We start from the raw sequence: 27,345 nt of genomic DNA on the forward strand, positions 1-27,345 counted from the left end.
CAATTGATTGAGACATCAAAAAAGGTTATGTCAGACGTAACCTTCAGAAGCATTTCAGAGTTGTTGCATCAACAAAAAAACGTAGAGAGCTGTAACTCCTGCTGCCAGTAGAGTTAATACATCCCTGTAAGCTGCACAGCCAAGGTTGCAGAGGGTTTTAAGATGACTGGGTGTAACTGATGAGGCCTTTCCCTTTTTGTGTTTTTAAGTTATCATTTGTTGACATTTCTATCACAAGGTGAACTCCAGTGTGTGTACCTTTCTGCTTTTTGAGCTGAGGCAGGCTGCTGATGGTGGTGGCATGAATAATCTCTACCACAATCTGATACCTGCAGAGAGACACAGAGATTGTTGGAAAGCAGCAATGAAATCAAAATGATTGTATACGTATGAATATTCTGAATACTACTGAAGAGATAAACAGAGTGTTGTTTACAATGAAGGTTAAGGTGCATTTGGACAAAGAGTTCCAGGGTCTTTAAGCCCCCAGAACTACTTTCCCCTGAACTAAAAGGTTCATTGCTGTCGACAGCGGGCTGAAGTCCCGGGTATATTGTTCAAATCAGGCCAGTGACGCATAGAGGTAAAAAAAAGTAAATGCACTACACCACCAGACCAGTAGAGGGCAGTAGAACAAAGAAATGCCATTCATCACAGATGACACCATAGAAGCAGACGGACAGGCAGGTCTCATTATGAGCAACACAACAGTTAGCCTGTTAGCATGAAGAGACTCAGCTGGCTCTGTTTCAGATGGTGCTATATTTCATCACAGATGGATTCACTGAATCAACACGTGAGAGGAGATAAGCGCGAGTAGCAAAGACGTTTCAACACGGCTTTAAAATCCTTTTGAACTCAAAAAGCCGTGGCAGTGATCAGCCGGTGTTTTGGTTTAAACAGCGACCCTGTTAACTGGAGACTCTCAGCCGGATGCTTCACTCATAAACGTCTTTAGACCATCATTAAATATCTGATGAGGATATTTAGAAATCTTAATAAAAACTAAACTAGTTTGCATTCCCAGGAACTCCCTCTGTGTTTCAACAGCTGTGTAAACTCCACAAACACTGACACGTTCAGCTGAAGGTCTCCAGTTTACAGGGTCACTTTTAAAACCGTAACACCGGGAGAGACGCATTCACGGTGGGCTGAGAGAAGACTACTGTTACAAGCTGCTAAATCAAGAGAATCACAGCTTCTTCTTTTGAAAAGTACACACACATGCAAAAAAGATAGAACAAATAAAAACTAATGAAAGAAAGAGAAATCAAGTGAATCACAGATGTGTGTGATGTTATTGTGGACGATGGGCGGAATAAAAACACTGTGGTTAATCTACCAATCAGACACTTTCAGCATTGCAGGCCCTGCTCCCTGAAAGTCCTGGGACCTTTGAAAAGTACTACCCCCCTAGCAGGGGCTTTTCAGGGGGGAGATTAACTAACCCTGAACTAAATTTAGACCCTGGTTCCTCTGGTTCGAAATGCACGTAGTTCCTGCGGTGTAAAAACGCCTGCAGATGCACAGTGATTCTAAAGGAAGTATGACAAGGAGCATGAAAACATGGAGACAGATTGGTCTTAGATTACAGCATGACTGATGGTTCCCAGCAGCTTGTCATTGCTGTGCCACTACGTCTCACATTCAGATGAAAATAACACCAGTATCATATCAACCCACATTCAGATCCAGACCAGTGCTGCACACACTGTCTGTTCCCATGGTAACCCCACAGCAGCCAAAAGGCTGGTTGTTAACGCAGCCTGCTCATTACTCTGTTTCAATAGAGTATGATTCATTACATCCATCTTTACACAGGTCAGCACAGAGGGAGCAGATGAGTGAGTGTTTGGATGTCATGCCTGAGTTGTTTGAGGAAATTGACATCAGCAGAGGTTGAAATCAGTTTGATGAAGTCTTCGTAGGAGGCAGCGTAGGTGTAGGCTTTCTTCTGCTGCTCGGCCTGCTGCTCCCTCTGCTCCAGCTGAGACAACAGCATCCGGTTGATGGAGTCTGGGTCGCTCAGCACTTCTACCAAAGGCTTCAACACTTCAGCAGAAAAACAAGAACAAGGTATAAATGAGTGAAAACGTGACCTGAGGGCACTAGTGATGTGAGGATATATGACAAGACGGTTAATAACCAATACAAATAAGGGTGGATTAAAATCAATTCAACAACATTTGTATCTGGATATTATTTTTAAACATTGGAAGGTGCTCTCTGCATTTCACTCCGCTTGTTCAACATCATGAAGTCTCTTGTGCTGCTCTCTCGTCACTCGCTGAGTTGATCATAACAGACATGGAGGCAGCAGGTGAAGACCGAGCAGGTCAGGATGCACCTTTGTGTTAACAGTCTGAGGTACGGCAGCATTTTGGCTTTCCCTAATATTCATGAAGACAAACATGTCACTTCACAGCCAGGAGCATAAGCTGCACTATAGTTTATTTAAAGAGATTGACCTTATTTGTAGAGATAGACTGATATGATTTTTTCAGGGCCGATACCGATACTGATTATTAGTAGTCAAGGAGGCTGATAACTGATATTTGGAGTTGATATTCATTTGCAGTAAAAGGGGAAATATTGGCATCAAAATTTTGAATAATACAAACTCTAACACTTAACTTCATTTAAATGCCTTTAAGCATATGTTTATTGAACAGCTTTTCAGATTTGCAACTTGTTCAAGTTTTTTTTATCTTAGACAATAGACAACTTTGTTTTAAAGTTCTAACAAACAGTGCAGGGAGCTCCCAGGCTCAGCAGCATGTCTTATAAAGTTCAATGAAAACTTAAACAAATAAATATCTCCCTGAAGTTTTCTACAGTAAATAAAGTTTTCCAAAGGGTCAATATAGCTGAAATGTTGATCCTTCACTTATCTTTGTTTTATGGGGGTATTTCAGTGTGTTTGAAGTGGGGTTGTGTGAGTAATCACTAGTAATTATAGCGGCCACAACGGATGCTGCTCAGCTCGTCCCCTGCAACGAGAAACTGCAGGAGAAATGGAACACAAGCTAGGCTACGGTTTCTGCAGACGGGGTCATTACTGCCACGTGATTTAGTGAATTTTGAGCCAAAATAACCCAGTTTTAAATTGATCTCTTATCGGCCATGGGATTTTTAAAAAAGGCTGATGCCAATACGAGTCAAAATGCCGAATATCAGCGCCGATAATCTACCCGGCCGATAATCTACCCGGCCGATAATCTATCCGGCCGATAATCTATCCGGCCGATAATCTACCCGGCCGATAATCTACCCGGCCGATAATCTATCCGGCCGATAATCAGTCTATCCCTATTTATTTGTTTTAATATTTAATACTTTCATTTGGGAATCGTTCATTTTCCATTTCTTTAGAATTGTTCTGAAATTTTCCAACAAGGTATTTTTGTACGCTCATTTTGAGCTTTTTTTGCAAATTGCAGAAAAAAGTGTGCAGTGGTTTTATTTGAGTTACAACACACCTTAAAAATGAAAAAGGATTACTTTGATTACAAAGAAATATAAGAGATAAAATATATATCCCAACTGTCCACATCTGAGAATTAAAATAAAATAATAGTTCTTTCAATTTTGAGTTCAATCCAGTCTTCTTAAAAAAAGAGAATTGTGAGTGAATCGTATCCCTTGAGGGCACTTTAACTAAAGCAAAGAGAACTTCTGGCATATGGTTTAAGATAGGATGTGAAAAAGAGGAGAACAGACTCTGATTGAACCCGGCAAGGCCATATACTGTAGGTCAGGGGAAACATAGTATTGTTTAATGCTTAGAGGCTTGTGATAGTTGTATAGCAATAGTTATGGATTGCATTGAATAATTTACTCCCGTACTTTTTTAAAGGACCGTTGACAAATCATCAACTAAACCTCTCATCTTCAGCTTTAAAGATCCTCCTCTCTGCAGCAGGCTTCCAGACTGATAGAGTTACAATTATCAGTTGTATGGTTTACACTGTGGTCACATTAAAGTATTCACAGAGAGAAAGGTTTACTAACTTGTAATTCGGTGTGTCCTGAACTAGTTTTACTGACTTCTAATCACATCACATCCATGTCAGAACCGAAAGCATGAAGAGTACAGCGTCATATGGAGGACGTGCTTCCACAAACACTCTACCTTTAGTAGTGATGACTTCTGTGAGGCAGCAGCGTAGTGTATGTGACTTGGCATCCTTATGTGGCAGCAAACATAGCAGCAGTATTCTGGCTACACAGCGGAGGAAGGCCAGCTCTGACTCAGGACTGACCAGACAGGGATGGAGAGGGAAGGGCCGGGCACACTCTTCTGGTCTGGATGAAAGCATGTGAGAGACACAGATTAAGACTGAGACCACACAGAGAGACACTTAGTTAGAAACATTACTCTGCAGAGAGAACACTGCAGCTCTTATTCACACATCAGCTGTGTCACATCTCGCCCTCTTTGCTCTGCTTGAACCCTGACTGAAGGAGGACACTGCTGCTACACTGTTACTGTGCTTTTGAAGACGAGGTCAGAGGTCAGCACAAACACTATCTGTTGATAATCAGCTGAATAATGTTCTGTGTCCTGCTTGGAGGCGACTTATTTTCTGTTTCAGCTTTCACTCAGAACAAACATCTCGCAGACCGTGTAGAGCTCCTTTAATTGAATCACACACTCTGACATGCTTCTTGTAACGCCAGTTCTCTCAGAATTTTCCAATCCTTCTTTCCCTTCAACCCGTACAGCCTGTGCTAGAAGGTTATGGGAGTCAAGAAGCCTTTCAGAGTCATAGATGTAAGGAAACTGGTTCATAAATTCAAAAAATAATAATATTAATTTTAATAAACTGTCCTTAATAAAATGTGTGTGTGTACCTTGCAGATGCAGCCTTGAGGTCAGTGAAATGTGTGTGCAGGATTCGGATGGTGTCGTAGCACACCACGTTAACAAGGTCAAAATTAGCAAGCCTGGATCTCAACTGTCCGATCATCTGCCACCAGTCCTCTGACAGCATGGAGTACAGCTGGCCCTCATCGTGACTCAGAGGGGTGTACCAGGACAGGATGTAGTCCCTGTAGGCAAAGTCGAACACTGGGGGAAGACGGAGAGAGAAATGGAATATCAGTTTTGATTGAAGATGAAATCTAAAAGAGACTTATAGACTCAGACAGACAAACAACCTCTCATACTAAAAGTCAGACAAAAGGAGTACCAGCCACCAGAGAATACCCACATTTACATGAGGTACAAGTCAAACCACAGACCATCTCCACCCAGGACAGCCACAAGTTGGATGGTGAATCAAAATGTATGCTGCTATACAATGAGGCGACACAGCTAAATGAAATGTACCATGTGTAGACTATCAAACTGTTTAAACTGAGGGCAGGGATCTCCTCGGCATAGAACAGAATGTGATAATGTGAGACAAATATTATAATAATGGTGGGACACAAAATCTGCTGTTTTTTGTCTCATTCTATGAAATTACAACATATAAGTCAGATTGTGTCAGAGTTGACTTTAGTCACAACACAAAACACAGATATAAAGAGTGTGATGAGGGGGAATGAGTGGTACATATTATACATTAGGTATACACATTAATGACCTGGTTCATTCAAACATGGCAGTGACCTGTATTTCTGTCTCTACATAATACTGATAGTCGACTGATGATATATGTTCTACCTGATCATCATTCTCAATCAGACATGTTTTAGATTAAATTGATTATCTGTCCTCGAGTCGGAACAAACTGAGACTTTAGGGAATGTAGAAGATGAAAAAATGTTGATGTTTTGGATCTTCAACTTCACTAGTTTGGGGTACAAGTTATTAAGTTCCTACTTTATACTTTTGATTTATTGATAAACTTCTGTCTTTTGTTTGTTGTTGTACAATTTCTTGCTTGATGGCTTGTTTCCATCAGTTAAAGGCTCCTCCCCTTTTTTCTGTTTTGTTGTTTTGCCCACACCTGACACGGGACTTCTACCAGATTGGTGCCCAGTCCGTCTCCGATCCACTCGTTCCAGCTCCGTGCTCTCTTGTCCGTCAACACCCACCAGTTGTGTTGTCAGAACGCAGCATGGAGCAGAACCGCCAGACAGCTGGAGTCATGTGACCGAGGTTTCCCCACAGCAGTCACTGAATCAAGGATTCTCCTCCTCCTCTCCTCATCCATGTTGTCTTTCTGGTCCTCTGAAAACCTCTGACCTGTTGACTCCAGGCCTGGCTCCGCTCATCATGACGGTTTGTTGTTGTAGTTAAGTGAAATACGATCTGGTGATAACACAGTGTTTTATTCTGAAAATTAACCGGATGTTTTCATTTTGTTTTGGTGCCTGACTTCCCGTCCCGCTCCATCTGCTCTGTTGAGATTGATGCGTCGTGCTCCGGCATCCGGCAAAAATAGAAGTCTTGTGTATCTGATCCAGAGGACTCCGACCTGCTGGATCAGAGACGAAGCCGGAACGCAACGGAGCGGATCCAGAGGATGGCCTTGATGTAGCGACACTGATTAGGCTCTGACTGGAAGCCGTTAGGCTCTGACAGTACATTGTTCTGACTGTCTGTTCACAATGTTTGCCTGATGAAGGTCCAGCACCGAAACAATGCCATTACACTTTTTATTTGCAAGTTGGAGAGTGTGCAGGATTCTTACAACTTGGATCTTGTGAGCTTCCTCTCACTTCTCTCCTACGCACCTGTCCTTTGAGGCTGATGTTCGAAGCCTTTTCTTCATTATTGGGGAATGAGTGGTAAAATGTGAGAAAAAATTGCAGTGTAGCATTGTTGCACATTGACTTTAAACATCAATCCATGTTTTTGACTGAAATGTTTGATATAGGGTTAGGTCCAACTTCTCAAGATGTGTAACTGAGCATGAAATGCTGTTTGAATACCAATACTTCACAGCTTTTCAATACAGAGGGGTGAAAACGTAAAGGAAGAACAACACAAAGTGTTGTAAAGTGTCACCAAATGCTGCAGGACCAGCTTGGATGTGCCTCTGGGTATGTTTGCTTTGTTTTTCTTTCAAGTTTCCTTTTTATTCTAAAGCCAGGACATGAAACACAAACATGACGTACGTAGTTCATACAAAACTGACGTCAAGTCAACACTGAACATTCGACCCCGGCAGCAAACACAAGAGTGTATGGTGGAGGTCTGGGATCAGTCAGTAACGACCAGTATCAACTGTATGGTTTGTTTTGTTTTGAGTGTGTGTGTTTTGTGTGTTTTTCGCTGCTTTCTTGTAGCTGATTATCTCATTTGGAATCATCTACCAGGGTCCAGGAGGCAGACACCCTCTCTACTTTTAAGAGTAGGCTTCAAACTTTCCTTTTTGATAAAGCTTATAGTTAGAGCTGGATCAGGCTTGGACCAGCTCTTTTGCAGACGTGCCAGACTCCAGCTGATACTGACATGCTGGACTCCAGCGGCAACAGCTACTACTACTACAACAACTACTATCCATCTCACCACTATCATCTCTCTCTCTCTTCATCTCCCTCTATCCCTCTCTCCAACACGGTCTCAGCAGATGTGTGTCTAACATGAGTCTGGTCCTGCTGGAGGTTTCTGCCTGTTAAAGGAAGTTTGTCCTTGCGGCTGTAACTTGCTAAATGCTGCAAAGTGCTCTGCTCATGGTGGATTAAGATGAGATCAGACTGAGTCCTGTCTGTAAGATGGGACTGGATCTTATCCTGTCTTGATGTTGGGTCTTTGTTAATAATAGAACATAGAGTACGGTCTAGACCTGCTCTGTTCAGAAAGAGTCTGAGGAGAACATTTGTTGTGATCTTCTATTAAAACCGGCATAGACACATCATCCATCTTTAACAAACGTGTGCTGTTCAACCACCATCTACCTGCCTGTTTGCTGTGAGTCTCTGAGGTTCTGTTGCACAAACACAATCTGAATCCTCTGGGCGTGTTCACTCCTTAAATAACTTGCCACCCCACAAAGCTGGACTTTGTGGGGTGGTAAGATCCTTTATCAGTATCTTCAGTGCATTGGGGTTTCTCCCTCATATATTCATGTTTTTTGTAGAACTTAACTACAGAGCTAAATTCTCAAGATATTGTAACTTTCTGGGTACATGAAAGAGCTGCTTTAACATGATTAACAGCTCTGTTTATGCATTAAACCTGAAATTTAACAGCTCATTTGAAATGAATGCTGTTATTATAATAGCAAAGTGGCGTTACTCGTTCAGATGTGCTTTGAAGGGGGGTGTGGTATCCCATAACTGAAGAAACACTCCATTAAAATGTGAAACAAATCCTTCTCTCCGTCTTTGATCCACTAAGTAAAGAAAATGTCTCAGCCTTTCAACGGTACCAACTTCAAGAGACTTCAACATGTACTCTTTATGAGCAGAGCCAATGAGAGGTCAGTAATATTCACGAGACACCGAGGAAGCATACAGCTCGTCTGCAGGATGTTTTATCTGACCTGATTAAGACACATTTGCAGTGTAAACACATCACTGTGTTCAGTACTCTATGTGGCAGATACACTGACGCCCAAATTCCACCAGATCCGTGTCTGGTACGTCTCTGATCTGTCACAGCGCCAGATCTGATAGGTAGCTATTCCATTCATTGTGTTAACTCCCGCTCCGTTGCGTTCCGGCTGCGTCTCTGATCCGGCAGGTCGGAGTCCTCTGGATCAGATACACAAGACTTCTATTTTTGCCAGATGCTGGAGCACGACGCATCAATCTCAACAGAGCAGATGGAGCAGGACAGGAAGTCAGGTTTCACCAAAACAAAATGAAAACATCCGGTTCATTTTCAGAATAAAACACTCTGTGTTATCACCAGATCGTATTTCACTTAACTACAACAACAAACCGTCATGATGAGTGGAGCCAGGCCTGGAGTCAACGGGTCAGAGGTTTTCAGAGGACCAGAAAGACAACATGGATGAGGAGAGGAGGAGGAGAATCCTTGATCCAGTGATTGCTGCGGGGAAACCTCGGTCACATGACTCCAGCCGTCCGGCGGTCCTGCTCCGTGCGTGTTGACGGATGAGAGAGCACAGAGCTGGATTGCAGCGGACCGGAGACAGACCGGACGCAGATCTGGTGGAAGTCCCTTGTAAGTCTGCACAACTGTCATGGCACTTGTGTGTTTTAAACATTTAGAAAGCATTCTACATGCGTCTGTTCTTGTTCTATTAAGACTTCTTCACAGGAAGCCAGTTTAACTCAGTTCCTAGACCAGGTCCTCAATGCATGAGCTGCAGGATCAACTCCGACCTGGGGCCCTTTGGTCATGCCCCACTCTCTTCTGCCCACATTAACTGTCTGTCATTAGAAGACTGAAAATAAAAAGCTCCAAAGTGTAATCTTAATAACTCTAAAACACTCTTTAACAGCTGCTGTTTTCATTCTGTATTCATTCCATAACTAAGCTATAATAACAACAACAGGTCCTATGGAGGGCTGATAAACTGAACTGAAATGAATAGATTTAAAACAGCAGGTTTCCCTGTGAGCCTCATAAGCATCATTAAAATCATACACGTGTACCACGATATGATCCAATAACCTTTAGAAAACAAACACAGCAGCGTGTGCAAACACACACACCCCTGCTGCAAATCCTGAAGCCATCTGCTACTTGGCACACAGTCGTGTGATCCACTGACTGAGTCTGATATCTAGGACTCTCTATGTTGTAGTCTACTCTGAGGCAAAGGGATGATCGACCGGTCATCGTGTCCAACAGGAACCTTCAGTCAGCAGTTTCTCAAAAACAGAAGTTACTTGTTTTGTTTCCAACAGGGTCAGAAACATTTCACGGAGAGGAGTCTGACAGAGGAGAGATACGGATGTTTGAGAACTACTTGAACTCTATTTGATGTTAAAGTGGAGAGAACATTACTCTGAATGTGCTGCTGTAGACTGACGGGGGAGAACAGCTAATTGTCACCATGCTTTCATCAGGACCGTCATATTCATCAGTTTGACACCGCACAATTTGAACAAAGTCATTTAAATTCATTCTTAAATTTAAGTGGGTCAGACATTAAATCATTGTCAAATCAAACTGTAAAAATACAATTAATTATAGGAGAAAAATGAATTAAATAGGCTTTAAAATAGCTATAAACAGGATCTCTAACTTTATCATAGGTACGTTTATAAAGAGAAGTATATTAAGTAAAACTATGCGTATGCTGCTTTTCAGAGTGGATGGATGGTTGGTTGGTTGGTTGGTTGGTTGGATGGATGGATGGATGGATGGATGGATGGATGGATGGATGGATGGATGGATGGATGGATGGATGGATGGATGGATGGATGGATGGATGGATGGATGGATGGATGGATGGATGGATGGATGGATGGATGGATGGATGGATGGATGGATGGATGGATGGATGGATGGATGGATGGATGGATGGATGGATGGATGGATGGATGGATGGATGGATGGATGGATGGATGGATGGATGGATGGATGGATGGATAAATTAGTCATGAATCATAAATCATGAATAAATGAGTTAATATGTAATATAAATCGGTAAGTAAGCAACAAGGAATCAGCTGTTGACAGCGTCTACCCAGAGGGACGTGATCCGCCTCATCAGGGTCACCTGGTGCAGGTAAATCAGAGTGCACACTGGAGAGCAGCGGGCCAGAAACCCTGCACTTTAAACAGACTGAACTGTGTTACGTTTGTCAGCTGGTGATTGCGGTTGCGGCACTTACGGCTCGGGCACACTCTTCATCTGTGCTCTACGCAGCCACTGAGCATGTGTTGTATTTGTAACGACTGGTGTTTATTTAAATGTTGTTTTCAAATAATTATAGATACAATTAAAATGTTTAAAATGCACATAATAAATAATTAATTTATAAATAATTTCACTATTTTGTACGATATATTACAAATATAAACATTTAAATCACTTTTTAAATAACGTATTTTGATAGATTTCTCATGGTTAAATTGGTTTTAATTATTGTGGTTAAAAGCAATGATAGGAAGTTGTTTAATTTAAATTGAGTTGGACTTTGCTTTGTGATTTTCTAGCTCTGTGCTTGTGTTGCACTTTCATATGATTTGATGCAGGTATTTCTTTTGGTCTGTTTTCCTTTATTTTAAGGTTTTTTACCTGAATAGTGCAGAAAGTTTCAAAACTAACTCTGGGATGAAAGAAATCAAATAAAAGGAGGAAGATAAGAAAGGTGCTGTGCTATTTTGAGTGGAGTCCAGTCATCTTTGGGCAGATCCTTTCAAGTTGGGAGACTGCACGGAAATTGGATAACTTGACAAATCACAATGTGCACGAGTACATACACTGGAATATTACTTCCAATTTTAAAAAATGGACAACACAGATTTATTTGTAGACAGTATTTAGGCAGGTTTAAATATTCATGTCATGTCTCAACCGCTGTGTGCAGAGCAACACAGCATCCCCTGTTTGAAGGTACCATTCATAAATGATCTCTTTAAGGGCAGTACGCAATAAAAGGTTTATATTTAGAAGTAAGGCACTCAAATAAGACGACAAAAGGTAACAACAGGGTGCTATAAACTATACACGAAAGATTCCAGGCAGTTTGAGTAACATATCTAAAGATGAACCCTGGTATATGTCGGTGCAAATGAAGCTGAATATGTATTTTTGTGATGATGGATATTTAATCCTTGCTGTATGCAGCAGTGAAGGTTTAAAAGCTTTCATGTCAAGTCATCTGAAAACGATTCAGATGACTTGGCGTGCTGGTGCACTCAATTCTTTGCATTTGCTTTATAAATATTAAATGTTACAAAGATCGAGAAAAAGAGGCTTTGCAGCAAAGTTCAACCTGCGGGCTGGAGTGGCATTTAAACTTCAGAGTGAGGGAGTGTACGACGTCTTTCTTTACTTTGGTGTTTCGATGGACCTTTTCAGAAAACCTTTTCTCATAGAAATAACAGGAGCATGGGCGCAGCAAGCCACAGTATATCTGTATATCTGAGCTGGCGTAGACGTCCTCCTGCTGCGGACGTTCCAGACTCCAGCTGATACTGACGTGCTGGACTCCAGCGGCAACAGCTTCTACTACTCTTCTCATCACTATCACCACTCCCTCTCTCTCTTATTCTCCTCTATCCCTCTTTCAAGACCCAACCCGGTCTCAGCAGATGGCTGTCTAACATGAGTCTGGTTCTGCTCGAGGTTTCTGCCTGTTAAAGGAAGTTTGTCCACGCCGCTGTAACTAGCTAAATACTGCGAGGTGCAATGCTCATGGTGGATTAAGGTGGTGTTGGGTCTCTGTTCACAATTTGACAGAGTGTGGTCTACACCTGCTCTGTTTGTAGAAGCGTCTTGAGATAACGTTTGTTGTGATTTGGCGCTCTACAAATAATGATTGATTGAACAGGTTAAGCATATGCAAGTCTAAAGAAATGGATTTTAAGTTGTTTTTTAAAAGTGTCAACTGAGTCCACAGATGGGGCGTTGATGGCCTAGCGCTCCACATACAGAGGCTATAGTCCTCATCACAGAGGTCGCCGTTTTGATTCCCGGCCGTGACCATGTGCTGCATGTCTTCCCCCACTCTCTACTCCCCATGTTTCCTGTCTTTCTTCAGCTGTCCTGTCATAAAAGGCAAAAAAGCCCAAAAGACAAAAATTCACAGATCTTAGACTCAGTCGCAGAGGGGTCCAAAGAGTTGGAGCTACAACAGTAAGGGCACGGTCTCCTCTGGTCCTAAGTCTGGAGTTCAGAACGACCGACAAACTCAGATTAGACGACCTCAGAGACCTGCTTAGAGTGTACGGCTGCAGCAACTCTCTAATAGAAGCCGGAGCCTGTCTATGCAGGGCTTTGAAGGTGAACATGAGAATCTTCAAATGAGTTCTGAAGTTGGTGTTGTATGAGACCTTTTGGATGATTTGTTTAGAGGTCTGGCTGCAGTGTTTTGAATTAATGTAATCGATATAGAGGTTTTACTGAGACAAGTGAGGATTGAATTGCAGTAATCTAAGCGGGAGGAAATAGATGCATGTATGATTATTTCCAACTGAGCTGTGGCTGTGATGGACCTGAGCTTAGCACTGTTTCTCAGCTGGTAGAAACAGGAGTGGACTAGATCGCTCACATGTTGGTCAAGGTTTAAAGACTGTCTGATTGAAACCCTGGGGTTGAGGTGTGTAGGTGACGATGCATTACCTTCCTTCAGAGACTTGTCCACATTGTGCGACACCACCACCCTCCTGCTCTGGCTTGACTCGGGAAGTGGCACCAAAAAACGGGCCTGGAAGACAAAACCAGTTTCAGACGGTGGATCTTGACTTCACATTCACATCACGTCAGCAGAAAAATCAGGAAATATTGAGCAACGACAGAGAGAGAGAAAGGGAAGAGAAGGTTGATGAGCTGTGGACTGAAATGCTGACAAGCGAGGCAGTCCTTATTTATCGTGACTCATATCAAATGTCAACCAGAGGATATACCTCTGCTGTCAGCATCAATCAGTCACCGGCAGTCAGTCGTAAACAGAAAGACAGCGCTGCGATCAGACCATTTCAACCAGACGATCCATCTCCATACACTCCAAACGCTGAATTTTAAAACACTTTGGAGTCATGACACAAGAACACTGCAGAACTATTTAACTCTATGCTGAAAATCTATTGCAGTCAATTACCTTGTATTAACTCCAGACTGCGTCCCCAAAGCAACATACTGTCAACAGTTTTATGTTTAAGGATGAAGGTCTCAGGACTTTATCTCACCTCATTGTTTCATTGGAAGGAAACAGGACTGTAGCATGCAGCTGAGAGCGTGTTTTACCGTCTGCATACTCCAACTCAACTTTATTCAAATGTCTGCACACAATGTTCTCTCACAGGTTCATGAAGCTTCAATAAGACAATGAAGCCGAATTTCAAAGTACACTTAAGTTACTGTGCTGCCAAACTCCTCTTATACGTCTGCATGAGTGTTTGTGTGCATTAAAGCGTGTTTAATCCAGCAGCATGATTCCAGCTCATCTATTATAGAACAACACCGTCAGCGTCTGAGACAAGGAGGAGAGGGAGAGGGAGAGGACTGTGGAAGGATGGGACATAACTGAGGGGAGACAGTGAGATAAAAGAAAACCATAAACATCACGTTTCATTGATTTATTTTTATTCTGTTCTGTACATGAGGTCCCTTCTAATAAGGGTGTAACGATTCATCTACTACATCGATGTATTGATTTATATTCCTATGATCCAAATTCATCGATCTGTGGCAAGTTGGCCTTCCGGTCGACATATATCGATCTTACATGGTTTAAAAGGTAATAAATCGATATTAGGAAATAACACATTGGATTTAAGCACAGCAGACTTCATATGGACGTCATCACCACGTGCCAGCAGACAACAAATCATAGCATGGCGGACGGCAGAGGAGAAGCCAGCGAGCGAGAAATGATCAAGCCACCATTGCGGTCCAGCGTGTGGAAACACTTTGGCTTTTGCAAAGACGGAGATGTTCTAAATAAGTCGCCCACTGTTTGTAGGATATGTAAAGGTCAAGTAAAGTTACCACGGCAACACCACAAATCTATCCAACCACCTTCTAAGGCGCCATGGGATTTCACACAACGCCGGCGTTGTCCAGGCACCTCTTGCAGCGTTCATCAAGGTAACATCAGCTCTGCAGAAGCCTCAGGCCTCTCCAGCAGGTTTAGTCAGAGACTAGGACAAAACTCGACCCAGGCCAAAAACATCACGGCAACAACAGGAACCTAGAACTGTCCAGTATCAAGGGATTTATTTCACAGTCTCACTGGTTGAATTTTTTGGCTAAAAAGTTACTGAATAGATTTCAAGTCACTGAATCGTTTCGGATCGTATCGCTCTTAGTGAATCAATATCGTCCTTGAATCGTATCGGCAAACATGATTGGTGGATATCGTGGTTAAAAAGAATCGTTACACCCCTACCTTCTAGTGTGGGTGTTTCAGATGTTGCACTAAGTAAGAGCAGGATTTGTCTGTCTCAGTGAATGATGAGCAGCAGTGTGTGTATCTCCAGAGTAATATCATAGGAGGCTGATGGAGCCTGTGTGCACTACTCACCATAAGCTTGTTGAAGAACTCCAGCTGTACAGCTGACTGCCTCCGGTTCCTGTGAAAGCAGCTGACTTTGAGAGGACTCTTCCTCACCAGCAGGACAAAGCTCCCAGCCAGGAAACACAGAAGGGCAAATGACACATAGATGAACAACTTCAAGAAGAAGGAGGTGAGAGTCAGGCCTCCCCAGGCCAGCTGAAACACTACTGCTGCCACCACGCCCAGAAAGAAAGCTGGGACGAAACGGAAAGAGGAGCCGAGGGAAGATGCGGAGGTGGCAGACATGAGCTCCTCTTCTCCTCCGGTGCTGCTACTCCCTCCAGACAGTGGTGTAATGGTAGTTGAGGGGGTGGGCATGCTGCGAGCCCACCATCCATATATGTGTCACCACGAGTTAGGCTCAAAAGTTGCTCCTCTGGTGTTTGTTCCAGGTCAGAGAGGTAGATATCCTCGATTACAACACAGTCTCTAAGACGAGGCATCCCCGCTCTGACATCTCCTCACCGACCCGCTGCTCTGTGTCCTCCTCCTCCAGCTTAGTCATCTACAACACGGGGCTCCAGACAGCAGGACGGGGCTCCAGACAGCAGGACGGGGCTCCAGACAGCAGGACGGGGCTCCAGACAGCAGGACTAGGCTCCAGGAGAAGACAGCCGCCCGTGAAGGGGACAGAGAGGGAGCAGGGAGGAGGTCTGGATGAAGCAACATCCACTGTCACCTTGGAGACACACAGGTGGAGGGTAGCTTAGTGACAGATGCTAACCAACTTGGCTAGCGGGGAGCTAAACTAGGAGCACAAAGTAACTAGATGTAAACTGCTTTGAAAGAAGAATGCACAAAATACAGGCTCGGGGTATCAAACACTTTCAAATACAGTGTGGAGCAGAAACTAACTGAAGCCAGCTGTAACAACAACGGAGAGCTAACTAGCTTGTTTGCTAATGTAACAACAGCTAATGTTAGCGGACTTACCTATTGGTGAGAAGGTGTGCGACAACAACAACAACACTACATTCTGGCTCTGCTGTCTGTCAAAGAATGCATCGGGAGCTCTGAGATTAGAAGTTACCAGGTCATGAAATGACAAAGATATCTGGTCAACTATCACCGCCTGATAAAAACAACCCAGAGGTGTTTTTCTCTCCCTCCTGCTGCTGACTGACAGCCTCTCTGAGCGTGAAGCCTGTCCGCCAATCAGCACTCGTCTTAACAGACGCCGATGCGCGTGTTTTAAACACTAGCGCAGTCCAAGTGGACGGAGACTTGTGTTGAGGCGCCGAAGTGCATGCAACGGGAGAAGCACCGCCCGTGTTGACTGCTACGAGATATAATCAGTCACACAGCGAAAAGAAGGATCATTCCCCTCTGCCTTCGACGATTATTTTTCTTAGACGACCTTAAAGAGCTGTTTACTTAAATGAGGGGATGTGAATTATAGCGTCACCTGCGGAGGTCTGTTGTGGGTTCATTTAGTATTGCCTGATTCTAAATAACTGTACAGAAAAAAGGAAGAAAACAAAAAAATTCGAGAAAACGGTCAGAAAAATGAGGAAATAAATAGACGACACATATATCGTAATGTGTTTTAATACTGCCAGTACAATTGTACGTGATCCTTCTCCAACGTGATTGATAGTTATTTAATTAATTTTTTTTATTGTATTATTATTATTATTATTATTATTATTATTATTATTATTATTATTATTATTATTATTATTATTTCCCTATTTCTATTTTTTTATTGATACTAAGCCTTTATTTTATTATATATTCAACTCTTATCCCTACCCTTCTTAATTATTTTTATTTACACTATTTATATTTTTAATGTTAATTTGATGTTTTAACTTGTTTTAATTTTTAATATTTTATTGTTGTTGAAAGGTGATGTATAAATAAAGCTTGATAAGTAGGTAGGTAGGTAGGTAGGTAGGTAGGTAGGTAGGTAGGTAGATAGATAGATAGATAGATAGATAGATAGATAGATAGATAGATAGATAGATAGATAGATAGATAGATAGATAGATAGATAGATCTTAAAGCCTTAAAGAGCTGTTTAAATAGTGGGGGTCGTGATACACAAATGGGGGGTCGTGAGATGTCTTCAAGAATGTTTTGGTGTTGTTTTTTAATTATCTAAAACAAAAATAGTTGCTAAACTTGAAATAAAACTTTGAAAATAGGAAATGTAATGAGTTTTAGGCCTTTCTTTTTGCCAGATGACTCCTAAGTTTAGAGTTAGTGAACAGTTAATTTTTAAAAGCATCAGTAGTACTGAAAATAAATAAATGAATACATAAATGATTAAAGATAATATTTTGTAATTTGTTAAATGTTTTAATACTGCCAGTAAAAGATTCTACTTGATCCTTCTCCAATGTGATAGATACTAATTCATGTATTTATTTATTTTTTCCATTTTTATTTTTTTCATCCAATCATTGTTATTGATACTTTTAGCCTTTATTTTATTTTAATACATCTCTTATTCCTACCCCTCTTCTTTTTTTTAACAATTCATTTTCTTAATGTTAATTTGATGCTTTCGTTTCTTCTAATTACACATATTTTATTGTTGTTGGTGTGCATTAGTCTCTCTTGTAAAATCCATTTTTGTTTTTATTTATCTTGCCATTATTGTATTTCTGCTGTAAAGCACTTTGAATTACATTTGACTTTGTATGAAGGATGGAGGATGGATGGAGCGTGAAATAACTAGATAATTGCTCCAATAAACACAGAGATCTTTGCTCTTTAATCACTGGTGAATATCAAGTCCAACAAAGGCTAGGTGCGAGATGTTACCTGGTGTTTGATAAACCTTACTCAGATCTAGAATTCACCCCCATCTCATTATATGGGTAGACTCTTTATTTACCAGCTCTCAGCTCTATCATAATTGAGTTGTGATGTATTCAGTGGGACTTTTAAACTAATAAGAGATTTCAGTCATGGTGACCCATTGTCACCTATAAATGAAGTGTGCTGAAGATTGTGGTTGCAGTTATAGTCACTAAGTAATTCTTAGAGGTGTTCATGAAAGAAAATAACATAACTTAATGGACATTTTTGGAGTGCTTTATTGTTTTATTTTGTGAATTGTGGTTATAATACAAATATCAAAGAGATATAGAAGTTAATGTATGTTCTACAGCAGAGCTATAAATGATAACCTGTAAGTGTGAGAATAAACAGTGAGTGCTAAAACCTTAAAATATAACCATAATAAACATGACATTTCTGAACCTTAGGTCTAACAGCTTTAGAAACAGCTGTATTCTTATTTAATGTCTGTTGTCTTCATCCATAATAACATCATTTCTGTAACTGTTTGGGATATATATTCTTCTTCATAAAATGCGGCCAAACTAGAATAAAATACTTGTTTTATCCCACATTGATGTTTGAAATAAAACCTTCAGTTATAGAAAATCTCGCTGTCATCAGTCTCTAGCCTTCTCTTGTATCTGACATACTCACTGGCATCAAATTTCCCCCTCCTCCTCCTCCTCCTCCTCCAGCATAGACATCTGTGTGTGCCTGCTACTTCCCCCTGCAGTAGTCAGTCCTCTTAAACAAGCCAGAAGTTTTGAAAAGTCCTCTGACAAGCTATATGCCAAAGTCTTTAGAGTTTGTACTTGAAAGCTTTAACTTAGCTATGACCATTTCAGAAAACTGATCAGTACTTACAGTGCAAACAAGTCCGTATTATATGAGTTCGATATAATGCTAGTGAATGTTTTAGTGCGTTCTCAAACTTAAGTCTGATTTCCACCATCAAAGTGTTTATGCTCAAAATCCTCAAACCAGGGTCAATGTTGGGCATAAACTTTCTACTTGTGTCTTCTCTAGAAATGTGTTCTGGGAGGAAGAGCATTCGGGTCATCAATAGGATCAATTTTGAAGTTGGTCGGCCGCAGCTTCATGATGCTGGTCTTCAGGGAGTACCACCATCCTCTCCACGGGTACCACACCACACCATCATCTGTGGTCGCACTGTAGTGTCCATTGTGGTAGTATTTGCCGTTCAGATGAGCTGAGTGGCACCTGGAAGAAGATGTGTGATTATTCTGTGTTTGCATCTTTTTGAATCTGGTTCATTTATCATGAAGCTCATACTTGTTGAACCACCAGCCTCCTTTGTCTTCCTGGGCACAGTTTCCTTTGTAGTTATCGTTGTCCTGGTCGTAGGTGCTGAATTTCATCCCCTGGTGACTGGCCCAGGGTGATACCCCCACCTGATAACTTCCAGCCAGAGCATCTCCAGCTGTGCCCACATACTCTCCGAAGTCCAGGAGATAGTGATCCTGTGGAGACAGACGAGCAGTGCTGGTTGACGTGAAATTGAAAGAATAAGTTTGACGTGTGGCCAGGCTAAAAACATATAAAGTTAAAAGCCCTGATTATATAAAAGCTGCCAACAACACCACCTAGGATTAAAACTGTGAGCCTAGGACTCCTTAAAATACTCAGGTTCTTAAAACATCAGGGGGAGCAGAGTAAAAAATCAGACAGAATAAATTAGTATGAACAATGATCTAATTTATTCACAATGAATAGATTATAAAAACAGGTGGCAGGTGTGAGAGACAAAAAAATACTATTTGACAAGGGCAACTAATAAAAAGTCCAAGTCCAACATGGAGCACTCCTTCCACTCTCTGCACGTCAGGTGTTCTTCAATACTGCCGCCTCACGTCGACCGTTCGAAAAAGTCCTAAGGAACAGAACAACCTGAACGAGTGATCTGTTCCTTAATCAAACAGGGATTTTGGTCATTCCAACTCTTAAATGTATCACGGTGACGCCTACACTCGGATCAGGATACTCACGTTTTCCCTGGGTCGGAGTTCGTTGACTACGACCCAGGCTTTCGTGAGATGGTGTTGGCGGATACTCGCTGCTCTGTAGCGAGGACAGCGCATGTGAGTTTTTCAAAATACGAGGAAAAACTTTTACAAAATGAAGGATTAAAAACTCCTTTCTTTGAGGTGACCAGAGACCAAGTCATCCCAAAAACAGACCTCTCCTACTTCCCTCTTGGACATTCCATCGAACCATAAATTACCCTTAACTCCAGGATATTATTATTGACGGCAAAAGGAGCCTCTCTACAGATCAGAGGTGAACCTGCGATAAAAAAGTGTGCCAAGATTCTCACAGGAAGAGCTTAGGGCGTCTCCTTAATTTTTCTTTTGTCCCTTGTGGCAAATTTTGATTCTCAAGAAACTTTTTCCCGCTGTGAAACCAAACTCAGCATTGATCATTTTTACCACAACCAAAGTAACTTCTTTACGTTATCTTTTATTCCACTAAAGTTTATTTTTCGTGTTAAGAACGTTTTTCCTATTTTCAATCTTTAACCCTAAAGCTACGTGCAGCTAAGCAAAGCTTGTCTTTTGATAAAGACTGCAGTTTGTGTACACGAGACCATGTGACCACGCAACAGAACCAAGATGGGTACTCCGGGCCAGCCGACCTAAACCATCTCTCGGTTCTATGGGTGGAAATCCGGCGGACACGAGACAACACGCAGAGAAACTGGAGCGAACTCCTCTGGACCCATCGGAGACTCGCTGACGGTTCTGGATGACAGTAAGACTGTTCCTGAATTTCTGTGGTCGAAATTGATTTAGGCTTCATTCTGAAAGTCCCATAGTTTTACTATATTTCCAAATCAGAGATTTATATTAGTGTCTAAAACTCAGTTTTAAACAACTAAACTAAATCCTTATCACCAAGTCATATAGTAGTGTACTACTAGCTATCCATGCTCAAAGGTATATTTGTCTGTTTATCCATTTGTCTGTTATTCATCTCTGTTCATTATCTGTCATAATCATAATCTATTCATCATTCTATTTACATTAAACTTCATATATTATAAAGGATTTTGTCTGTGTATTCATTTCGAAGCAGGGTGGGCCAATGTGTTTGTAAAAAATTCATGACTTCAGATTTAAATTGTACGAGACCGATTTTTTATTTGTTCAATCATTAGTGTTTAATTTTCATAATTAATCACTATGATTGATCCTCAGGTTTCGATCCTGAGTGGTGCCCCATTGATTTATACGAGGAAATTTATATGAAATATTAATTTCATTAGAAAAATAAATAAATATAAATATATATATATATATATATTTTTTTTTTTTAAATATTATTTTCATATTTTAATATCTGAAATACCCCATACAAAACGCTACACTCTGTTGACACTGTACATGCGGGATCCCTCGTCTCTGCTCGTCTCTATGGCACGCCATATGGTACAACCGTACTTCTTGTCTTGCTTCTTTTCACACTGTCTCTCAAAGATACTCCCGTCCTGTTGTGTTCTGCTGCTTGACTAGGTGGAGGCTCCTCTTATATTGTCCTGTGCGCAGCCTCCGCCGCACCTGCTGCTGATTATCTCATTAGACAGTGTGGAGGTGTGACTCACTAGGTCTCAATCACTTGACACATTAAAATACATGTAAAACCCAATAATATCCATTAATAAAAGAACACAGCAATCATTAAAAACACAACATGCAAAATAAAGGTAAGCAAAAACACACCACAGAGAATCCTTTTTTCCCAAACCTGTCACAGACGTATTAGTATTATTGTTAGTACATTTCCTTTATTCGCTTCATTGTGTAATGTAAGACGAGCAATTGTCAGTAAGAGAGTACCTGTTCATTGGCCACTTTGAAGTTCTTGTACTCAGCATAGCGCTGGTTATCGTCAAAGTCCTCCAGGTTAATCCTCAGAGAATAGTTCCCTGTAAGACAAGCAATGAACAATATCTGATAATATGTTCTACACAAGCACAGGGGAATAACATGGCCAAACAAATAGTCCTCTATTTACACATAAACCAGTAAATAAGTCAGTGTGACGCATGTTCTGTATTCTGCTCTCGTTGTGCTCGCTAACCTGCACGATACAAAAGACACATTCTAACAAAGACTTGATTTGTGCAAACATGTTTGTCAGGTTTTATGAGCTGTGTCTTCTTCTGCTGAAGTCATCATAGATCTAGGGATTGCTTCATTAAGTGCAAATGTTCCTACACCCTATGATCAGAGCTGCACGAGTCCAGAGTGATGGTGAACCTATAGAGGGTTTTCATTTCCCTTAATGTGCCTCTCTTCCTCAGATCTATTTGACTGCCTCAGCATCGAGGAGTTAGGCCTTTCTATTGATTACTCTTCTTCTAGCTCTGGTTTGGGTCTCCTCCAACTTTTACAAAAAGTATCTGGGCATAAATTTGCAAAATGGTAAATGTGTTAATCTGTTATGCTGTCTGAAGAGAATTCACATCATGGGCTCTTCTAGAACAATGTTTTAAGCTCAGGTCGATGAGAGCAGTGCAGTGAAATAAAACATTAAAGGTGCATTCCTTAAAGTTAAAGCCTTTCACATGACTGTCATTTGATCCAAAACATAAAAATCCATAAGTGTAAAACTCTTTAAGTCTCTCTTACCTTGTGTTGTAATCAAATGAAGGTTGTCATTTCCAAGCCAGAACTCTCCCAGTGCTGAATTCATGTCTCCAAAACCGTCCTTATACTCCACCCACGACCTGAAAGGAAGGAAGGTAGGTAGGTAGGTAGGTAGGTAGGTAGGCTGGTCGGTCGGTTGACGGTACGTAGGTAGGTAGGTAGGTAGGTCAGTCGCTCGGTCGCTCGGTTGACAGTAGGTAGATAGGTAGGTAGGTCAGTCGGTTGCTTGGTCGGTCAGTCGACGATGGGTAGGTAGATAGGTCAGTCGGTCGCTCGACGCTAGGTAGGTAGGTAGGTCAGTCGCTCGGTTGACGGTAGGTAGGTAGGTAGGTAGGTAGGGAGGGAGGGAGGGAGGGAGGGAGGGAGGGAGGTAGGTCAATCACTCGGTTGACAGTAGGTAGGTCAGTAGCTCGGTGAGTCGCTCGGTTGGCTGCTAGGTTGACAGCAGGCAGGTAGGTAGGTAGGTAGGTAGGTAGGTAGGTAGGTAGGTAGGTAGGTAGGTAGGTAGGGAGGGAGGGAGGGAGGGAGGTAGGTCAATCACTCGGTTGACAGTAGGTAGGTCAGTAGCTCGGTTAGTCGCTCGGTTGGCTGCTAGGTTGACAGTAGGCAGGTAGGTAGGTGGGTAGGTAGGTAGGTAGGTCACTCGGTCACTACGTTGACAGTAGGTAGGTAGGTAGGTCACTCGATCACTTGGTCGGTCAGTCGTCGCTAGGTAGGTAGGTAGGTAGGCAGGTAGGTCAGTCGCTCGGTCACTCGGTTGACAGTAGATAGGTAGGTCAGTCGATTGCTTGGTCGGTCGGTCAACGCTAGGTAGGTAGGTAGGTAGGTCAGTGGCTCGGTTGACTGTGTGTAGGTTGGTAGCTCGGTTAGTTGCTCGGTTGGCCGCTAGGTTGACAGTAGGTAGGTAGGTAGGTAGGAAGGAAGTTAGGTAGGTCATTTTGTCACAGGTATCAGATGTCAGACACACCTGTTAAACCTCTCTGCTCCATTGATTCTTCTCTGAATGATGGTCCACCCTCCTCCATCCCTCATATCACAGTACACTCTGACTGCAGACAGACTCCCCCGAGGTCTGATCTCATAAGAGCCGCTGGATTTGAAGCCAGCAGTGAAGAGCTGGGAACAGTCTGGTAAAAACCCAGTCACAGACTTGATTAGATACAGTCCTTACATTTGTGAAACTAGCACGCATCCCTTACAGTCTACTCGTTCATGTTGAAGATGTAAGATCAGCTTGGTTCCACACACAATTAAAAACACAGCTTATTAAAGTTGTTAATTTCTTTGAAACTGCCTTTCACTGAATCCTTCACCCGTCTCCAGCTGCTCACCTCTCCCAGGCCTTTGCTTCAGTTCCTGACAATCCTCCACCTCTCCACCAGATGCCCTCAGACCTTCCTTTCTTAACCCGTCCGTAGGGCATACCTTAGTTCTGTTCAGTCCTAAAGTTACCTCACCTCCCTCCAGCCCCCTCACCCGTGTCCACCTTTCTCATCCCTCTCTTTTCAGACTACATCATGTCCTGTGTTTCGATGTCTTGCTTGCCTCGTGCTCTGTTGCAGCCTTAACTTGTGTTTTGCATTTTGCACTGGAACGTTCCTTCTGCCTGTATGAAACCTTTCAGTACTGTAAGCCTTACAGCGCACAGTAAATCATTGTACTGCACCAGTCTGCAATACAATGTGCTCATTTTGCCTGGCCTGCACCCCCAGCACTCAAACCCTCAGCAGCTTTCTGTGTGGACTGTGTTGCTCCTCATTCAGCATTAAACAGTAAAACCATATCTTGGATCAAACACATGCAGACATCTGGTTCTGGTTAACACCTGTGTGGCCTGAAGAGGACTTTTAAACTATAACTCTCAGCTGTTGTGCAGTCCTGAGGCAGGGGTCCTGACCTGCGTACTGGGTGTCCTGGCTCTGGTCAGGTTTGACACTATTGTTGTTGTTGTTGTTGTCAGGTTGGTTCAGCTGCTGTAATCTCTGTAGGACGAGTTCTTGCGTCTGAAGCTGGATCCTCAAACGCTTTTCCTGCTCCTGCAGCCGGGCCACCTCCTCGCTGCAAATATCTGACGCCTACACAAACATTCAGATGCTTTATATGTGAGTTTTTTTTTTTATTACATTCATTCTGTGATTGAAAAAATAAATTCAGACAATGAAAAATATTCAATATCTGCAGGAAAACTATCTAAATGTTTTTGTTTTATATTTTGTGATAAGCAGCAGCAGCAAAAACTGACTCCCAGATTGTTTACCTCAAACTCTCTGCTGTTATCCTCCCAGCATTGACCTAGCCCAGTCTCAAGCCATAATCTCACTTTAAAATCAAGCCTGAGTACTGACATCAGCCTGTTAGCTTGTCTTAGCATACAGACTTGAACAAGGGGAACTGCAAACCTGACTCTGGTGGACAGTACCAAAGTAAATTTACTTGAGTACAGTACTTAAGTACATTTCTCGAGTTTTATTCTTTGAAGAAGCTTATTACTTTTACTCCACTACATTTCTATCAGTGCTCTAGTTACTCACTACTTTATCTTTGAAGTCAGCTCATGAATGTCCTTCTCTTTTCTGAAATCTGATCCTAAGACAGTAAACTGTGTTTGTGTAGTTCTGCTTGTCTCAGTGGTTTAGCCGTACATGTATATCAAACACAGAGCAGATTTCACTCAGATCAGGCAGTTCATGTAGAGGTGGTAATGATGGCTATGATTCTCCACCTGAGCACCCATGGTCATATCTTCAGCCCGTGTTAGAGGTTTTTGAAATGATGAATGATACATATGGTTTGAAATGTTCTCCCTGTTTCCCACTCTGCCCAAACAAAAAAACATTCACGGTCCAACCTGAGAAAGCGTGTTGAGCTACGTAACATTTGATTCATTCCAGATGAACATTTCAAACTAAGCTGTCTGTGCTTGGAGTAACTTAGCGTCTGTTTTTATGCAATGGTATAGTTTGTAGAGATTTCAAGTAATGGTTTCTACATAAACATAATGTAACAGAATGTACTCCTATGTATTCTTTACTGCACTCATGTATCGTGAAAATACAATGTTTAAGTACTTTGAATACTTCAGTATTTTTAAAAGCAGGTACTTCAGTACTCTAACTCAAGTAATAAATGGACAGAGCAACTTCACTCTATTGGAGTAATATTTGACCTGGAGGATATATACTTTGACTTAAGTAATGAAGCTGTGTGCTTTGTCCACCACTGGTCTTAAGTTGACAGTCATCCCACCAACACCTCTCATCTCCAAACATACTCACACTAAAGCTGTAAATGTCAAGTCTCAGTCAGGAGTGATGCACCAGACTAAGTGGAAGGTGAGCCGCCTTTTCCATGACAACACAAACAAATAACATCAAAGATAGCGAGCTGAAGAAGCTGGCTGTTTCCAATCATCATGTTAAGCTAACTGACCTCTCACTAACACAGCTCCCACTTTAGTGCACACATATGAGCTGTAGCAGTTTCACCTACTTTGCAAACAACAAATAAACATCTAAATCATAAAATGTTGAATTATTCTTTCAAGTTGAAAACAACCTGAAAACATTCCCTCTCTCTTTTAAAAATGGAATTATTTGTGAATATTTTTTTCACTGTTAAAGAAAGTACAAGAACATCCTGAAAAAAAGAACAAACAAAGAAATAACACCTACTTCTATCCGTACATCTTTAAAACAGAGTGAATATTAAGCTGCTCTTATGCAGATACTGTGAAAAGTCACATATCTGTTTATCACTCTCACTGAAAGGAGTCCAGTGAAACTCGTGGAGGTGTAAACTTATTCAAAATGTTCTTAAAATACAGAAAGGACACAAACACCTCCTCTGGGCGATACTCAAGGCACAAAGAGAGAGAGAGAGCCAGAGGGAGGAAACATTGCCAAATTAAAAATAACTCCAACACTTTTCTAAAGCATACAAACACGACCAAACAAAGACATTTGAACTGCAGATTTATAAAAAATAAAAACCGAGTGTAAAGTAAGAAAGCACCTGAGTGACTCTCTGAAGAGTACTTACACAGAGAGCCTGAAAACAAGCTGTGATGACCATCAGTCCTCTGAGCAGCAGCTGCTGGCCCTCCATTGTTCTCATGTTTAGAAAGCACAAAAATAAAAAATCAGACCTCAAGAAAAAACAGCAGACATCGTCTTCTCAGGATTCAGTTGAGTCTGGTTTATTTTCCTGGATTATTTTCCTCAAATCTGGATCCAGAGAGAGCCAAGCCGCAGAGGATTGAAACCTGATGGGATACCTGATTCTCCACAGAGCATAAAATATACAAAGTATGCAGGGAGTGTTCAGAACACATGCATACAGCCAAAAGTACACACGTTTTCTGGGAAATCTCCAGTTTCGTCTCACAACAATGAAAAGGAAAGGAAAGGAGGAAGAATAAATAGCATTTTTATGATGTTTGAAGGTTGCAGAAAGAGTAGTCTGAAACATGAATTTGGTTAAAACAGGACATGATGTTATCATCAACTTCTTCTTCCATCTTTAGTCTGTTATCTGCCATCACTTTTTGACTCCCCAGCTTTTTTCATTTTTCCTTTACGGTCGCTCATATAGCTAATCTCTGTGACTCATTAAATACCCTCACTGTCATTTTGATTAAGATGTTGTTCTAAAGTCTAATGTCATAGCAGAGAGTAGCTTAAAGTTGCTGAGGGTCAGAACTGGACAACACAGTGAGGAGCAGAGCAGGAGGAGACACGTTTTGAGAAACAACATTTTTTTCCAAGAAGTGAAATTCCTCTGGCGGTAT

The 27,345-nt window shown here is 41.7% G+C and overlaps 2 protein-coding genes across 3 annotated transcripts in view; both read right to left on the reverse strand.

The window, feature by feature from the left end:
• snx25 (sorting nexin 25) overlaps positions 1 to 16,450 on the reverse strand; it is a 31,616-nt gene extending 15,166 nt beyond the window's left edge. Inside the window, exons 1-7 of one of the 2 annotated variants that reach the window (XM_034689869.1) lie at positions 16,036 to 16,450; positions 15,070 to 15,781; positions 13,167 to 13,251; positions 4,855 to 5,071; positions 4,133 to 4,305; positions 1,866 to 2,052; positions 259 to 329 (exon numbers count right to left, since the gene is read on the reverse strand). In XM_034689869.1, coding sequence (XP_034545760.1) covers positions 259 to 329; positions 1,866 to 2,052; positions 4,133 to 4,305; positions 4,855 to 5,071; positions 13,167 to 13,251; positions 15,070 to 15,420 — 1,084 coding nt within the window. In that variant the 5' untranslated portion in view covers positions 15,421 to 15,781; positions 16,036 to 16,450. Of the gene's footprint in view, positions 1 to 258; positions 330 to 1,865; positions 2,053 to 4,132; positions 4,306 to 4,854; positions 5,072 to 13,166; positions 13,252 to 15,069; positions 15,851 to 16,035 lie in introns of both variants that reach the window. The other variant, XM_034689871.1, reaches the window with a different exon arrangement.
• A 1,678-nt stretch (positions 16,451 to 18,128) lies between these two features.
• Positions 18,129 to 26,831, reverse strand: fgl1 (fibrinogen-like 1). The gene is made up of 7 exons (XM_034690298.1): positions 26,598 to 26,831; positions 24,457 to 24,634; positions 23,527 to 23,686; positions 22,542 to 22,639; positions 21,747 to 21,835; positions 19,186 to 19,373; positions 18,129 to 19,113 (listed from the first exon to the last, which is right to left on the reverse strand). The coding sequence occupies exons 1-7, from the start codon at positions 26,670 to 26,672 to the stop codon at positions 18,915 to 18,917; spliced, it is 987 nt and encodes a 328-aa protein (XP_034546189.1). The 5' UTR covers positions 26,673 to 26,831; the 3' UTR covers positions 18,129 to 18,914.
• Between the last annotated feature and the right edge of the window lie 514 nt (positions 26,832 to 27,345).

This window comes from Notolabrus celidotus, chromosome 8 (genome assembly GCF_009762535.1).
Source record: "Notolabrus celidotus isolate fNotCel1 chromosome 8, fNotCel1.pri, whole genome shotgun sequence".
NCBI classification, from domain to species: domain Eukaryota; kingdom Metazoa; phylum Chordata; class Actinopteri; order Labriformes; family Labridae; genus Notolabrus; species Notolabrus celidotus.

Coding starts and splice junctions, on each gene's coding strand:
- fgl1 (XM_034690298.1), bottom strand. CDS start 26,672: ATGAGAACAATGGAGGGCCAGCAGCTGCTGCTCAGAGGACTGATGGTC. Junction 24,635..26,597: donor CTTGTTTTCAGGCTCTCTGT/GTAAGTACTCTT, acceptor ATGTTTGTGTAG/GCGTCAGATATTTGCAGCGA. Junction 23,687..24,456: donor CCAGGACACCCAGTACGCAG/GTCAGGACCCCT, acceptor GGTTTTTACCAG/ACTGTTCCCAGCTCTTCACT.